We start from the raw sequence: 16,201 nt of genomic DNA, 5'->3' as shown, positions 1-16,201 counted from the left end.
GATTCCAACTGAGGAACATCCTCACTTTTATAAGTTGCAGTGGCCGAGAAAAGGGAATGAGGTTAAAGTGACAAGGCGATGTAGCATTCAATTCTCAATTGGAAGTAAATATAAAGATGAAGTATGGTGTGATGTCATCCCAATAGACACATGTTACTTATTGTTAGTACATCCTTGGCAATATGATTGTCGAGCTATTCATGATGGTTTTAAAAATATATACTCCTTTATTAAAGATGGCAGGAACATCATATTAACTCTGTTACAACATGTAGATGGTCAAAAGAATCAAGCTGAGCTAGATCTTTTTACATCTTTCAAGACCAAATGCACTCACCAATAGAATCTTTCGCCAATACAAGATGAGCCTTTTTCAACTTACAGAGGATAATGCAGGAACTCTTTTCAACACAAGGAGATGCACGAGCATATATCTTTACATATGTGTTGTTAATTAAAGTAGTCTAGTTTAGCTTATATTATTATATTGTGTTATGGGTTAGTCTCACGTTACCCAAGTGATAAAGATTTTTCTCTCCTACTAAGCTAGTATAAATATGTATATGTACCTCTTTTGCTTACGAAGTTGAATTGATTGGGTTATATATTAAATAAGTTTTGTGCTTATTTTTCTCTAAATTCTTTGAGAGTAAGAGATACATCCTTGGTTTAGCCAATCAAGATGGATTCTTGGCTATTTTTACCATAACAAAATTGTTAACCTTACCAAAATTGGTGACCTAAAAGATGTACCGGCATTATTTAGTAGCTATGGCACACATTCCTTTCACACTCTTGGGTTGTAAGAGTATACTCATGGATATTATGTAACACCCTACTATACAGAGTCTTATGCTTAAGTCATAATTTAGATATGGCAAGGTATTACGACCTCTAAAATAAAAATTTAGTACGTATAGTAGTATGAATAATGATTATAACTAGGAGCCTTTGAAGAAAAAGGGGTAAAACAAAATCGTAACTCAAAACCGCAACACTTCGATCGAAAACGTAGTAGTATGAATAATGATTATAACTAGGAGCCTTTGAAGAAAAAGGGGTAAAACAAAATCGTAACTCGAAACCGCAACACTCCGATCGAAAACGTAGCGGATAAAGGTATAAACTAACGCGAGATTATATATATACAAAGAAGTGCAAAAAACAGGAATACAAAACTTAAAATCCGGTTGCGAAGATAACCGGTTTGAGCATAAAAATATATACATGTAAATAAAATAAGAAACCTCAAAGGAAACCCAAAGGGACATAAATACAGAAAGCATATTCTCCGAAATCTTCTCTAAGAAGAATCATCACGGTTTGTATTATTTAATGGAGATAAAAGTATCTAAGCAAAACATATAAACCAAAATTAAAGTCTCGAGAACAAAGGATCTTCGCTAATCTAGAAGTCTCCAGCATGCCTCAGCGAGGAGCCTCACGTCCTGCATCTGAAAACCACAAAATCTGCATGGGTGAAAACCAGAGGTTCTCAGTATGGTAATAGTGCTCATATATCTAACATGTAATGTCTTGGGAAAGCCAAAGGCAATCCTAGAACTTCCAACGGATAATTCAAAGCTTATAAACAGGCTAAACTATAAATGGCAGCTGACTAAGGATTCTTCAGTCTAACTAATACTTCCCTTTCCAATTCCATCAGACCTCCCAACCATCAGCAGGAGTATAATATGGAAACCACAGTTATATCAAACAAGAGATATACAAATAGGAACAGATAAGGCATTTAGACAATTAACAAGTAATATGCAGTCAAATAGGCAATCTCAAACAATTCACATAGTATGCATATGATGTATGCCTGTCCTAATGGCTGATGATATCATCTGTCGGTTCTATAGCCAACCTGACAAGTCCTGGTAGCTAACCATTGGACTGTCCCTCTGTCGTGCATCCCCAACTCGAGTTATTCTCGATCATCATCATGATCATAATCATAATCCATATCCAAAACCTTCACTGGTGTATATTCACGGGGGCAAGCTCATCCGGAACTTTCACAGTGTCCGGCCATACTTATGACATAGGGTCAGCAGAATATCGAGTCTTCACCTGGAGCACGTAGTGGCTAGCCACTGCTTTCATCCAGAAAAACTCGTATCTCAGATAGTGGAAGTGCAACATTCACATTTCATTCAATAAGCATATATGCAATTATACTCAGGCATAATCAATAATGGCTCCACCGTAACTCGGCAATAACTCAGCCATCCGACTCATAGTTCAATCCAGAACCAGCCAATTTATCAATAGATAAAGCCCTTCGGCTCATGGCACATAAAGCGCTTCCACCGCCATTCTCTGTATCTCATATAATCATCTTTGATCATAATTGATCATAAATTTTTCCCTTTCTTCATTCACAAGTTACTACATCCCCTAGCTTCTTTCTCATCGCTAGGCATATCATAATGATTTAAGACATAAGGGGTGAGATCGGAGGATTAGAAGTATGAAATAATTTGGCTTTTAAAACTCAAAAGTCAACTTTGGGATGAAAATAGGGTCACGTATACGCGTCGTCCACGTGCACGTGTGGATGACCAAAAAGTTCATCGACATATATGCGTCGCCCACGTGCACGCGTGGATGGAAAAACAGCCAAGCGATGCCTACGAGTTAGCCACGCATACGCGTGGGTGCGTTTGTGCCCCCACGCACAAAACTGACACAATTCTCGCACAACTCTCGAGAAAAATGGCTGGGCATTTGGTGCAGTGCATCGACATGCACGCATAGGCCACGCGCACGCATGGATGGTGCATTTTTAAAAAACGACGCGTACGCGTCAGTCACACCTACGCGTGGGGGCATTCTGCTAAAAAAATTTTCTAAGTTAAAAGCTGCAAAATTCACAGATTCAACCCCCAATCTTCCGACAAACATAACTCATTCATTTTAAATCATTTTTTGCCCGTTCTTCGAACGGCATGAACATCTCGGATCCAATTTCATTTCTATATAAGTTTGACACAAAATAGAGATCCGGAGCCCAAGTTATGACCTATCAAAGTATGCCCAAAAATCATATTTTCATACAAAACCACAAAGTGCCATTTTCAAAGCAAGCCATTTTCAACCCTTTTCAAAATCAACCAAAACATACCAATTTCAACCCCTTTTGAAATCAATCAAAATATACCAAAATCAATCTCAAGCCTCCTCAACTCATACATTAACATTTTCCTCAAAATCACAATCACCATCCCATTATTTTAACCCATGTCAAATCAATGGCTAAATTGCAAACATATTAGCATGTCATACATCCTTCCTCATTCCAATTTCCAACAATAGTATTTCTAATTAATCATCATTTCACATAATCAATATCATACTCACCATCAACATGGTTTCACCTATAATTCAACCTCAACCATTCATCAAGCATATATCACAACATGCATTTTTCTCATATATCACACCATCAAGGCATCAATATTCATAATCACATATATGACCACATCATATATCTCAACCATTCAACAACATCAACAATTCATTGCCTATCTTAAGGTCTCTAGCCTGAGTTTTCACACCACATTACATTTTAGATACAGGAAACCGAAATCATACCTTAGCCGATTTCCCAAGCTCAACTGGAGCACTTCCAAATCACTTGTCCACAAGCTCTCAAGATCTCAACACCTCCAAGAACAGATTTTTATCACACCAAAGCCCTTTTTCAAGCTTTCCAAAATCTCAATCAAGCTCCAATATTCACATACACACTATCTAAGTCACAATCATCATACCCAAACACAACATCTCAATACCCAAACATCATAGAACAATAAATTATACTAGGATTGAGAATCTTACCACACTCAAGGTTTAAGGAGACAAGATTACTCTTCTCCTTCAAGAGAGTTGGGTCCTATAACATCAAAGGGCCCAAAATTTCAACACATTTCTCCATAAAACTCGAAATTTAGGGATGAAGAACTGAAATGATTTTGTGATTTACCTTAAGAATAAAGTAGTGGATTTTGTAGAGCTCTTCGCGGTGAACGCGTGGCCACAAACGGTGGGGCAATTAGAGCTCTAGATAAAAAGTTATGGTTTGAAGATCAAACAAGGGTTAGAACTTGAGAGAGTGTTATTCTCCCTTTCCCTTGTGATTTCAGCGTGAATGAGTGTGTTGTAAGGAGAGAACGTGCTGAAAATTAGGGTATTAGGTTTAGTTTAGGTTGGGCCAAGGGCCCAATATGGTCCGGTTGGTCTAATTTGGTCCGTTTGGTCTAATTTTGGTTCGATTTCTACAAAATTGTTATTGAAATTCTCGTCTCAATCTCCTCTATCATATTAAGCCATAAAAATCACATTTTTGGCTTTCTAGAATAAATTCTCATTTATGGATTAATTAGTCATTAATTAATCGGATTTTACATATTAAATATTAATAGACAATTCAGTTAAAGTAGTTAGTTAGCTAGTAGTAGTTTGATAGGTAGTTAGGATAATGTTGAGGGTAATCTAGAGTCTGTACATTCTTCAGCTTGTGTATATAAAAGGCATGCATATAAACAGAAAGATATCATATATAGTTCAATAATATCATTGAGGTATAGTAACACTTCGAAAACTCTCTCTCTTATTACTTCTACTACTACACTTACAATTACAATTACATTATTCTTATTTTCCTACAAGTTAAAACAAAAATCTGCACTCTCGTACAAGTATGGAACAAGAAACCCAACATCGTCTTCACCACTTATTATTATCTCATCATTAGCATATGCATCATTATTTGCCACTATGAATGGCTCAGTCCAAAAATCTCCACCAAATTCTTCAAATGATACTGACGGAACCACACAATAATCTTCGCTTGATGTTGGAGAGTTATTCATTATTGTTGATTGTTCAACATTATTGGGAGTAAGAGAATAATAGCTGTGACCTACTTCATCATCAGTATATGACGAAGTTTCTGTTGATGATGAACTTTCTAGAACACGGTGCTGGAATTTATTATTATTAGCACTATCAACATAATCATAACTTGGCCTTACAGAATCTTTAGGCTGATTGGTATGTTTTCCTTCAAGAATATCATCATCAATTGGGTTGTTTGATTTTGATTCAGATTCAGATTCAGATGATGGGTTGATCTCATTGTTGTTGTTTTTTGATGATAACTTCTTGAGGTGGCTATGCCAATGGTTCTTTATTTCATTGTCTGTTCTTCCAGGAAGTCTTTCAGCAATCAAAGACCATCTGTAATATTAGAGGGCTAACATTATTGATATATAGTGATAAACACTATATATGGTAAGAAATATAACTATATATTTATGTGCTTTTTTTAACACTTTTGAAAGGAATAGTTTCATGAGATGATATTACAGTTTTTATGAAAAATCTACAGTTCATTTTTTGTTGAGTTTCAGAAAAAAAGAATTTTGGCATAAGATAAATGAATAAAAAAAAATCTATGCCAAAAGTTCATGTAAAGTCATAAGATGCTTTTGTGTAAGAAAGTATATTAGAGATATAATTATTTATGTACTTTTTCGTACTAACTCAATTTTTTAAAATAAAATGGTATTTTAATAGCTATAAATTATGAGCATGAGATAGTATTATTTTTTTGTTTTATTTATTTATTTATTAGTTCTGTATGAAAGACAATTTTTTAAGCTTAAAAAGTTTTATACAAGTATTTAATTATCGGTTTAATTACTCATTAACCAAGAGGTTTTACTGTAGAAATAATATCCAACTAGTGAAGATTATAAAACTGTTTTGCGTTATAAAATGTATGGTAATTAATCTCGTAAGGTGTATGATATATCTTGGATTTTGATGTGTATATAGTATGTTTAAATTTAATTTCCTAAGTAATTCATAAAAAATAGTGACCTAAAAATTGGTTGATATTGTGAAAACATACCTATTTCCTAATTCTTGGTGTAATTTGATTATTAATTCTTCTTCCTCTTGGGTGTAGTTCCCATGTTTTAGATTTGGCCTCAAGTAATTCAACCAGCGAAGTCTGCAACTTTTCCCACACCTTGCTAAACCTATAACAAAGAACCACTAATACTCATCAACACTTATGGCATATAATTAATGCATATATAATATATTTAGCACAAATAATCAACTTTTTTCAATTTTCTTGATTCTTTAATAATATATTCAAAGCAGAAATTAAAGTTAGTTACTATGAATGACTGAAAATATATATGTACCTGCAAACTTTGGGAGCTGACGCCAATTAGAATGACCATATCTTTGAACAAAAGCTATTAATCTTTGATCCTCTTCTCTACTCCATGCACCTTTCTTCACTCCATATTTGTCATAGAAAGGAGCTCTCACCATCTCTTTAATGATAATTTGGCTTTGGAATAAAATCAACGCACCATGTTGGGGAATTTATACAATTTTATGTGCCAATAAGAATGATTAAAAGGAAGGTTAGCATGTAATGACAATGTTACTTCCATTCATTAACCAACCTAGCTAATTAAAGAAAGTGGAAAAGACTGACCTAAGTCTCACATATATAATTGTTTATTATTGCCAAATTGAAATTATAATAAGGAAACCTTCGTTGTCTACTTAATAATATATAGTGTTATTGAGATAATTATATAGCTTTTAAAATTAAAAAAGAACCTTCTCTTACGTCTGAAAGGGAAGACTATATATACAATACTACCTAATAAGAAATTGGTTTAGCTCACTATGGATTGTAAGTAATTAATGTCCATATGAAATCTACACATTTAAATATTGTTGACTTTAAACGAGTTGAAAAGTAAACCCACGTAGTTATATCCTTCAAATTTTAATCAGAAAAGTATAGGTAACTAATAACATTCTTGAACAATGTGTGAACAATGTGAATTAATAGGGTTAAAAGAGTAAATTTAATGAGTAGCATTAAATTAGGGTGTAATATACTTGTATTTGATTGGTGGTTGTTCATGTTGTTCAAGATAATCATTATTCTCCTAGCACTCCCCATTTTAATTTGATCATAGTATTTACTATTTAATTAATTTAGGGTCTCTTAAGATAGCTAGAAGTGATAGAAATTGTGAGCGAGATAGGAGTAAAAGACAAAAACTAATCCACTTGATAAATTTGACTTTGTGTGATTTAGCAAAAAAAAAAAAAAAATCAATAAAAACTCAATAAAATTTGTCTATGAGTTTCATGTCCATAAATACAATCAATTAAATTAGCGCTTAGCGAAAAAACTCGAGCACAATTCAACACTTTCATGTCATTCAAGGTCCCTAAATACGAACACAAAACAAACTAACATCACCATCAGAAACATCTACTACATTTTTAACACTGGCAACATGATCATGGTGAAACACAGTAAAAAACCCTAGTGAAAGGGTAATAAAAAGCCATATCCTTATAACTAATAGAAATTAAGAAAACTGTAATCCTATTAGCAAAATCAACGACCTATATACACACCGCCCATAGAAGACAATAACTTAACCATCCCTGGGAATTTGTCATAGTGCTAGATTCAAACAACACCACATTAGGCACACAATTATATTTGTCATTAACTTTGATCTCATCCTTCCTCCTCTAACCGTCATCTCGTCCTTATATTTGCCGACAATTACATTGAGCCCACAAACACTAATACTCCCGTTAAAGCTATTACAATTTAATCTATGCCATGTCGTCATACCTTGTATTCTCTTTATTCGGTTGCTTTGAGTGAGAAATTTATGAAATAGGATCTTCAATTTTAGGAGAAGGACAGGAGCTAAATATACAGTAACATTTGAAAATTTTCATAAACAAAATTTTAATCATTAATTTAATAGTTTAATAATTGGATTTTTTTTCCACATCTCTATATCATTGAGGACGCTAACAATACACTTAAAATCGTTATTATCAGTGGTGGAACTTAGTTTAAACAATGGTAGCTATGTCCTCCTTCTAAAATTTTTTAACTAGTAGTAATTTTACAAAGAACAAATATAGCTCAATTGATTTAAATTTTATATTTGGGTAAATATTCTATTAGGCTTCTGACCTTTTTTCTATGAGAAATATCATATCTTAATCATCCTTAAACCCCAATCCAAATTTTACCCATTAATAAAATTGGCTAAATCGACCCTTACAATCGATTGGCAGCAGGTTACCTGTCTGACGTGTCAGGTGGAATATGATGTGTCAATACCAAGTGACATGTGTCAATTTGAAATAGTTATAGGGACTAAAATTATCCTCCTACTCCTTCTCCTCTGATCCATTATCATTACTATCTACTTCCACAACCTTAAAATTCTTCCCGCATTAATCTTAATAAAATCATAAAGCCAGTGGTGGAGCTTTACTCAGACAAGGGGGGGCCATGGCCCCCCAAACTTTTTATAAAAAAATTAGTAATACTTCATCAAAAATGAAAAATAGTTCAATTGTTTTAAATGCTTTACTATAATTTGAAGTATCCAAATTCAATTCCCATCTCATACATTTATTGTATAATAATTTTTAGTGAGTGGGTCTTTGTTAACTTCACAATACATTAAAATTAAAAGATAAAATCAAATCAAATCAAAAATATTATTTTACAAAAAAAATAAGAATAACAAAAATCATCTAATAATCAAATCAAATAAAAAAAGATCATCTAATAAAATAAAAGATATCTAATATGATAACTATAAAAACATAAAAGATAACCTTTGCTTCTCAATCTCAAAACACGCTACTACTACTTTGCTTCTCAAAATAGTGAAACACACTGTCTTTGCTTCTCAAAATAGTGAAACACGCTACTGCCTTGCTTTGCTTCTCTATTCAACAAGTAACACTCTCTTTACCTTTGAGTTCAAATATAAAAAATTAGGTATTTTTATTTATTTAATTTAATATTTATTTAATTTAATTTTTTATATGATAAAAGTATTATAATATTTAATAAGTATTGATATTATTGTATTTTGATAAATTCATAAAAAAATTCAATAAATATTATAAATTTTAATATTTATTCTTCTAACTTTTTTTTATATATTTTACAGAATATATATTCAAATTTTTATACAAAATAATGATGAAAAATCAAAGAATTGATGCATTTTTTAAGAGGAAAGCTAATATTCAAGAAGGGGAACATATAACTTCTACAATATCAACACCTGTAGATAGTTCTTCTACTATAATGAATCACGAAAAAAGTGAGATACAACCTTCAAAAGTTCAAAGAGTTGCATCTGATGAGTTTGACCTTAATTCTTTAGAACGAGACCCTGGAAAACGGCTTCAAATTTGGCAATATCACCCAAACCAAAGAGATGAGGTTAGACGAGCTTATCTTAAATGGGGTCCATATCAAAAGCATCTTGACAATTATCCTCTATCTGATACGAAGCATCCAAGACGATTTCAATATGCTTGGTTTGGTATTTTTCCTTCATGGTTAGAGTATTCACCTTCTGAAGATGCTGCATATTGTTTATTTTGTTATTTGGTTAGCAAAAAACCCAGTGGACGTAATGGATCAGATATTTTTATTAGTAAAGGGTTTAGAAATTCGAAAAAAGTTAATGATGGAAAGAATTGTGTTTGTCTTAAACATATTGGAGATCCTTGCTCACCACACAATAATGCAGTTGGAGCATGTCTAGATTTATTGAATCAGGCAAGTCACATCCAAAATGTAATTGAGGATCATACTTCTGAGGAAATTCAAAAGAATCGATTGTGTCTAAAATCCTCCATTGATGCAACTCGTTGGCTTACATTTCAAGCTTGTGCTTTCAGAGGCCATGATGAGACTCCAGAATCAAAAAATCGAGGTAATTTTCTTGAAATGATAAAACTCATAGCATCTTACAATGATGAAGTTGCAAGAACTGTGTTAGAAAATGCTCCATATAATGCTAAATATACTTCACATCAAATTCAAAAAGAAATCTTGCATATACTCTCAAACAAGGTGAGAAAACATATTTGTGAAGAAATTGGAGATTCCAAGTTTTGCATTGTAGTAGATGAAACTCGTGATGAATCCAAAAGAGAACAAATGGCACTTGTTTTGAGATTTGTTGATATACATGGTTTTATTCAAGAGCGTTTTCTTGATCTTGTACATGTCAAAGATACTACATCATTAACTCTAAAACAAGAATTGTGCGGTATTCTTTCTCGACATGGTCTTGATGTCTCTAATATTCGTGGTCAAGGATCTGATGGCGCCAGCAACATGAGAGGAGAATGGAATGGGTTACAAGCATTATTCTTAAAAGATTGTCCTTATGCTTACTATATCCACTGTTTTGCTCACCGATTACAACTTGCATTAGTTGCTGCATCAAGAGAAGTTATTCCTGTGCATCAGTTTTTTTCAAAATTGACTTTCATCGTCAACATCATTTGTTCTTCTAGTAAGCGACATGATGAGTTACATGCTGCCAAGACAGATGAAATTGTCCATTTATTAGAGATTGATGAACTTGAAACTGGTAAAGGGGCAAATCAAATTGGTACTTTGAAACGAGCAGGTGATACTCGATGGAGTTCTCATTTCTCTTCTGTTTGCAGTTTGATAAATATGTATGGTGCAACGTTGACTGTTTTACAAAAGATTATTGTTGATGGATCAACTTATTCTCAGCGTGGTGATGCAAATAGTGCTTACAATACCCTAACCTCATTTGAGTTTGTATTGATCTTGCATTTGATGAAAGATATGATGGGAATAACTGATATTCTTTGTCAAGCTTTACAAAAGCAGTCTCAAGACATAGTTAATGCTGTGCAACTAGTTCATTCTACAAAAACACTTATCCAAAACATGAGAGATGACAGATGGGAGGAATTATTAAAAAATGTGAAATCATTTTGTGAGCAACATGATATTCTAATTCCTGATTTAACTGCTTCTTATGTTGCAAGGCAAGGACGCTCACGTCACCAAAAAGATCATATTACAGTTGAGCATTATTTTAGAGTGGAGATATTTTTAGTCACAATTGATAAGCAATTACAAGAGTTAAATAGCAGATTTAATGATCAAGCAATGGATCTACTAAGTTTGAGCTCTACTCTCATGCCTAAGGATGCTTACAAAAATTTTGACATTGCTAAGATTTCTACTCTTGTTGATAGCTACTATCCCGAAGACTTTACTGAACAAGAGAAGATTAATTTGCCTTTTCAGCTTCAGCATTTTATTCTTGATGTTCGTCAGCATCCAGAAATGAAGAATTTGTCAACTATTCATGAACTGTGTAGATGTTTAGCAGAAACAAAAAAGTCAAAAGTGTATTACTTGATTGATAGATTGATTCGTCTGATATTAACTCTTCCAGTTTCTACAGCTACTACAGAGCGATCATTTTCAGCAATGAAAATAATAAAGACAAGGTTAAGAAACAAGATGGAGGATGACTTTCTTGCGGATAGTTTGGTTATTTACATTGAGAAAGAAATTGCTGAAAAGTTTAGTTCTGACTCAATTATTGAAGATTTTAAGTCATTAAAAACTCGAAGAGTACCATTATAAACTATTTTATATTTTTTATCTATAGAATTATTTATTTATTATCTTTTTAGTAACAAACTTAAAGAATAATTATATTTATAAATTTTATTTTGATATAAATATTATTATTAAATTTTTATGTTAAATTTCCGGCCCCCCAAAATTTTGGTTCAAGCTCCGCCACTGCATAAAGCTAATAATCCATATATCATTAACAAAATTTGGAATAACCGAAAAACCTTAGCAACGAACTTGAATGCCTCACCAGATGCTACATGGAAACTCTTGTAACACTTGCGGAGGACGAGGCATGGGCAAATGACTCTGGACGTAGTACCAATTAAAAAAGGAGAGTTGTTAGTGGTGGCGGCGCAAAAGACGATAAGGATGGCGAAGATCTTGGTGACGTTGAGAAGATTTGTAGTGAACTATTAAGGGAGGTTGGACGAGGACAAGAAGGAAAAGAAGAGGAGGAAGAGGGAACCATAGTGGTGGCGACTGTTGGTAGTAAAACAAAGGGAGAAGATGGTGGTTCTGGAGATGGCACGATGAAGGAAGAAAAAGAGAAGAAGAAGAGGAAGAGAAAAGGAAGAGGAAGAAGAAAAGAGATGGTTCGACGATGGTGGTGGCGCGGTAATGGTTGTGAAGGTGAAGCTCGATGATGATGGTGACTGGTGAAGAGAAAGGAGAAAAAGATGAGGAAGAAAATGGGAAGAAGAGGAGAAGAGAAGAGGAGGGTTTAAAATGCTATGACTCTGGCTTCTGCTAGGCTTGATGAGGGCAATGGTGATAATGGGGCAGGCATGGATATTGAATCCGGGAACCAGGGACTCAGTGGTGGTACGACTCAGGAAAGAGAAGAGCAAATGGTCGAAAATAAAAAGGCATGAGAGCTGGCAGTAGAATTCAGAACAGTTCAGTGCGATAAAGATGACAACATAATGGCAATTCTACAAGCACAGAATGAGGCGCTTGCCCAAAAGAGAAGATTGACTAAGCAGAAAGAAAAGGCACGTCGATGCAGACCGAGAAAACTCAAAAAGGTGTGTAACAAAAGTTTAAAATGTTCTTTAGCTCTTGGAATGTTAGGGAGTTTGGGGAGTTGATAAGCTGAGTATGGTTAAAGATCTAAAAAATAAATAGAAGCTGAATATGTTAGGTTTGATTGAGACTAAAATGCAAGTTGTGACTAAGTTTGATGTAATATGTTATTGGGGGAGCGATGCTGTGGGGTGGGAGTATGTAGGTTCGGATGGCACGTCTGGAGGGCTGTTGTTAATGTGGGATGTCATGCTATTTAGAATGAATAACTGTTACAAAGTGGAGAGATGGTTATGTGTTGAAGGAGTCTATTTGAAAAATAATTTTTCTTGTGCTTTCTGTTTGGTATATGGGGCTCATACTAGAATGGAAAAACTTGTTGTGTGGGAGGAACTAAGCTTTATAGCTGGTCTATGTCAAGTTCCAATATGCTACATGGGTGATTTTAATGAGGTTACTCAGGTGGAAGAGAGGAAAGGTCCGGACAGGTTAACAGGGTCTGCAGAAGATTTTAAGTGTTGGATACAAGACATGCAGTTAGTGGATCTACCATTGTATGATCATAAATCTACATGGTTTAGAGGCCACTCTTGCAGTCGCATTGATAGAGTTTTACTGAGTATAAAATTGACGGAGGAGTTTCCGGAGATTCGGTTAAAAGGGGGTCGAGAGGCCTGTCAGATCACTGTCCAATCATAGTGGAGGATACTATATTCAGAGGTGGTTCTCGACCCTTTCATAGCTTAGATTCCTAGTTTACACATGACGGTTTCCTAAGATTGGTCAGAGAAGAATGGAGGAATCTTGGTGAGGTATAGTTCACCGAAAAGCTGAAGGCTTTAACATTGCCTTTGGGAAGATGGCATAAGGAGAAATTTGGTGACATGGACAAGAAAATTCAGCGCTTTGAGGAGAAAATTAGGAAGATAGACAAGTTGGTAGGAAGTGGGGTCTATAATGGTACTATGGAGGCTAGAAGGAAGGCTCTAGTAAGTTGTTGTAAGCAGTGATATGTCAGAAAAGAAATACACTGAAAGCAGATGTCGCGCTCCAAGCATGCAAAGGATATGGATAAGAACACCAGGTACTTCCATAACTTGGCATCGGCGAGAAGAAGAAACAATAGACTTGATGTACTGGTAATCAACGGAAGGTTGATAAGAAATCAAGCTCGGATCAAGATTGCTATCAGAAATTTTTATAAAGATCTGTATCACCAGGAGAGATCACCGGTTGTGGGTTTCAGGGATGGACTGGTAAATCAGATTAATGAAGAAGACTCGATAGTTCTGGAGAGAATGCCGACAATGGAGGAGATTAGAGAAGCTGTTCGGGATTGTGAATCATCCAAAGCTCCAAGGAGTGATGGGTATAACATGATGAATTTCATCAAGAAGTGCTGGGATGAGATTGGGAGAGAGTTCATGGCAGTTGTTCTAGATTTCTTTCGATAGTCAAGATTGCCTTCTGAATCCAATATTACTTGGGTGGCCTTTGCACCTAAGTTCACCGGAGCAAAAGAGATCAAGGACCTTCGGCCGATCAGCATGGTAGGTTGTATTTATAAAGTAATCTCCAAGTTGATGGTTAGGAGGATCAGATCAGTCATTCCAGGTCTGGTAAGGGAGACTCAGAGTGCATTTGTGAAGGGTCAAAAAATACATGATGAGGCTCTTATTGCATGTGAAACAGTGCACTGGTTAAAGACAAGGAAGAAGAAAGCGGCAATCATTAAACTAGATTTCCAGAAAGCTTATGACCGGGTAAAATAGAGTTTTGTAGATATTGTGCTACAGAAGATGGGCTTTGGCTGGAGATGGAAGGAATGAGTGAAGGAGTGTGTTGGTACAGCGTTTATGTCGATCCTGATTAATTGCTCACCATCTAAACCGTTTAAGATGGAGAGGGGGCTTGAGACAAGGTGATCTACTATCTCCATTTCTGTTTGTTCTGGTTGTTGATGTTCTGCATAGGATGATAGGGGAGGCAGTTAGGAACAAACGTATTCTGCCACTGTTGATTGGAAAGGTCAATATTGAGTTATCACATCTACAGTTTGCAGAGGATACTATATTATTCTATCCACCAAAGGAGGAGACCATCAGGAACTATACCAGGTTGCTAGGATGTTTTGAGATGATGTCAAGGTTAACCATTAACTTTGATAAATCAAGTTTAATCCCAATAAATTGCAAACAGCAGTGGTCTTACAATATGTACAACTTATTGGGATGCAAGGAGGCCAGCCTTCCAGTCAGATATATTGGCATTTCTTTAGAAGCAAATCCAAGACTGGTTAGGACTTAGAAACCAGTAATTGACAAGGTTGAGGAGAAGCTCAGCTTGTGGAAGGCAAAAGTACTCAATAAAGCGGGTAAGCTTGTCCTTAATAAATCTTATTAAATAGCCTGCCGGTGTACTACTTGAGTCTGTATAAAATGTCGAAGGCAGTGGCAGAAAAGTTGATATCGTTGCAGAGGAGATTCCTGTGGAGTAAGGAGGAAGGTAGAAAAGGTTTGGCACTTGTTAAGTGGGAGTTGGTTGAGGCACCTAAGAAGATGGGTGGGCTGGAGGTGGGTGATGCAGTGATTAGAAACACTGCACTTCTTTTCAAGTGGTGGTGGCGGTTTTCAAAAGAGGAGTGTCCTTTATAGAAGAAGATCGTGTGCTCTTGCTATGACTTGAACCCCAATGTGATGATATTGGCTCAGACATTACCTACTAGAGGGAGCCGATGGAGGGATATTTGCCAATTGCAGATCAGGGATAGTAATGTGAGAAATAAGATGATTGCAGGGTTATCTATGGAGGTGGGTGATGGAAGGAGGACTCGATTCTGGGAAGATGTCTGGCTACAAAGTGGTTCGCTAAAGATGAGTTTTCCGAGGCTTTTCTCTGTTTCAAACAAAAAAGGATATGTTATAGGAAATTGTGAATTTTGGGATGGATTAGAGTGGATTTGGAACTTCCAGTGGCGGCGAGAGTTATACCAATGGGAGTTGGAATTAGTAGATCAGTTACATGAAACTTTAAGGCCTATTAAGCTAGCACATGATAAGCATGATAGAGTTGTTTGGAAGTTCGACAAGGAAGGTATATTTTCAACTAACTCTTTTGTGCAAGTGATGCAGTCAGAATCTCTCCCAGAGGAAATAACCAGCTACAGCTTCACCAAAATCATTTGGAAAGGCTTGATTCCGCCACGAGTGGAGTTGTTTATTTGGTTTACTTTGATAGAAAGAGTGAATACTAGAGAAAGATTGCATAGAATGGGAATTATTAGTCATGGTGATAACATATGCGTGTTGTGTAACAAAGATGTTGAATATATTCACCACTTATTTCTGGACTGTGAGTTTACTTGGCAGGTATGGTGTCAATGGCTATCTGACTTTGGGAGATTGTGGTCTATTCCGGGTTCACTAAAAGAACACTTCAAGAGTTGGACAGGTGTTGCTAACAGAAAGGGAGAGCGCAACAAGTGGCTCATATGTTTTTTCTCGATTATTTGGAACGTTTGGCTAGAGAGAAACGAGCATATCTTCAATAACAAGGAAGGCAATACAGAAGAGGTGTTCCAGAAATTCTTAGTTAGTTATACAAAGTGGTGTAGTTTGGACCCCTTTTGTTGTTGATGGCAATGTC

General features: G+C 35.3%; 3 protein-coding genes across 3 annotated transcripts; 2 read left to right on the top strand and 1 right to left on the bottom strand.

The window, feature by feature from the left end:
- Window positions 1-4,547: 4,547 nt before the first annotated feature.
- Window positions 4,548-6,474, bottom strand: LOC112769746 (transcription factor MYB15-like). Its single transcript, XM_025814220.2, has 3 exons — window positions 6,225-6,474; window positions 5,924-6,053; window positions 4,548-5,247 (listed from the first exon to the last, which is right to left on the bottom strand). The coding sequence occupies exons 1-3, from the start codon at window positions 6,355-6,357 to the stop codon at window positions 4,671-4,673; spliced, it is 840 nt and encodes a 279-aa protein (XP_025670005.1). The 5' UTR covers window positions 6,358-6,474; the 3' UTR covers window positions 4,548-4,670.
- Window positions 6,475-9,841: 3,367 nt separating this feature from the next.
- Window positions 9,842-11,536, top strand: LOC112769737 (uncharacterized). Its single transcript, XM_029297378.1, has one exon. It carries the CDS (start codon window positions 9,842-9,844, stop codon window positions 11,534-11,536), a length of 1,695 nt encoding a protein of 564 aa, XP_029153211.1.
- Window positions 11,537-14,103: 2,567 nt separating this feature from the next.
- On the top strand, window positions 14,104-15,947 carry LOC140183303 (uncharacterized). The gene is made up of 5 exons (XM_072231425.1): window positions 14,104-14,255; window positions 14,530-14,851; window positions 15,004-15,129; window positions 15,268-15,649; window positions 15,925-15,947. Exons 1-5 carry the CDS (start codon window positions 14,104-14,106, stop codon window positions 15,945-15,947), a joined length of 1,005 nt encoding a protein of 334 aa, XP_072087526.1.
- The last annotated feature ends 254 nt before the right edge of the window (window positions 15,948-16,201 follow it).

This window comes from Arachis hypogaea, chromosome 3 (genome assembly GCF_003086295.3).
Source record: "Arachis hypogaea cultivar Tifrunner chromosome 3, arahy.Tifrunner.gnm2.J5K5, whole genome shotgun sequence".
Classification (NCBI taxonomy): Eukaryota; Viridiplantae; Streptophyta; class Magnoliopsida; order Fabales; family Fabaceae; genus Arachis; species Arachis hypogaea.
Note: the sequence above shows the minus strand (reverse complement) of the source record. Positions and strands in the feature narration are given on the sequence as shown.

What these genes read in the sequence shown, in the direction of transcription:
- LOC112769746 (XM_025814220.2), bottom strand. Translation starts at nt 6,357, where the DNA reads ATGGTGAGAGCTCCTTTCTATGACAAATATGGAGTGAAGAAAGGTGCA. An exon ending in TCAGCTCCCAAAGTTTGCAG is followed by an intron (nt 6,054 to 6,224) that starts GTACATATATAT and finishes TCTTTGTTATAG; the next exon opens with GTTTAGCAAGGTGTGGGAAA. An exon ending in CACCAAGAATTAGGAAATAG is followed by an intron (nt 5,248 to 5,923) that starts GTATGTTTTCAC and finishes CTAATATTACAG; the next exon opens with ATGGTCTTTGATTGCTGAAA.
- LOC112769737 (XM_029297378.1), top strand. Translation starts at nt 9,842, where the DNA reads ATGATAAAACTCATAGCATCTTACAATGATGAAGTTGCAAGAACTGTG.
- LOC140183303 (XM_072231425.1), top strand. Translation starts at nt 14,104, where the DNA reads ATGGTAGGTTGTATTTATAAAGTAATCTCCAAGTTGATGGTTAGGAGG. An exon ending in GCATGTGAAACAGTGCACTG is followed by an intron (nt 14,256 to 14,529) that starts GTTAAAGACAAG and finishes TGTTCTGCATAG; the next exon opens with GATGATAGGGGAGGCAGTTA. An exon ending in TAGAAGCAAATCCAAGACTG is followed by an intron (nt 14,852 to 15,003) that starts GTTAGGACTTAG and finishes AAAATGTCGAAG; the next exon opens with GCAGTGGCAGAAAAGTTGAT.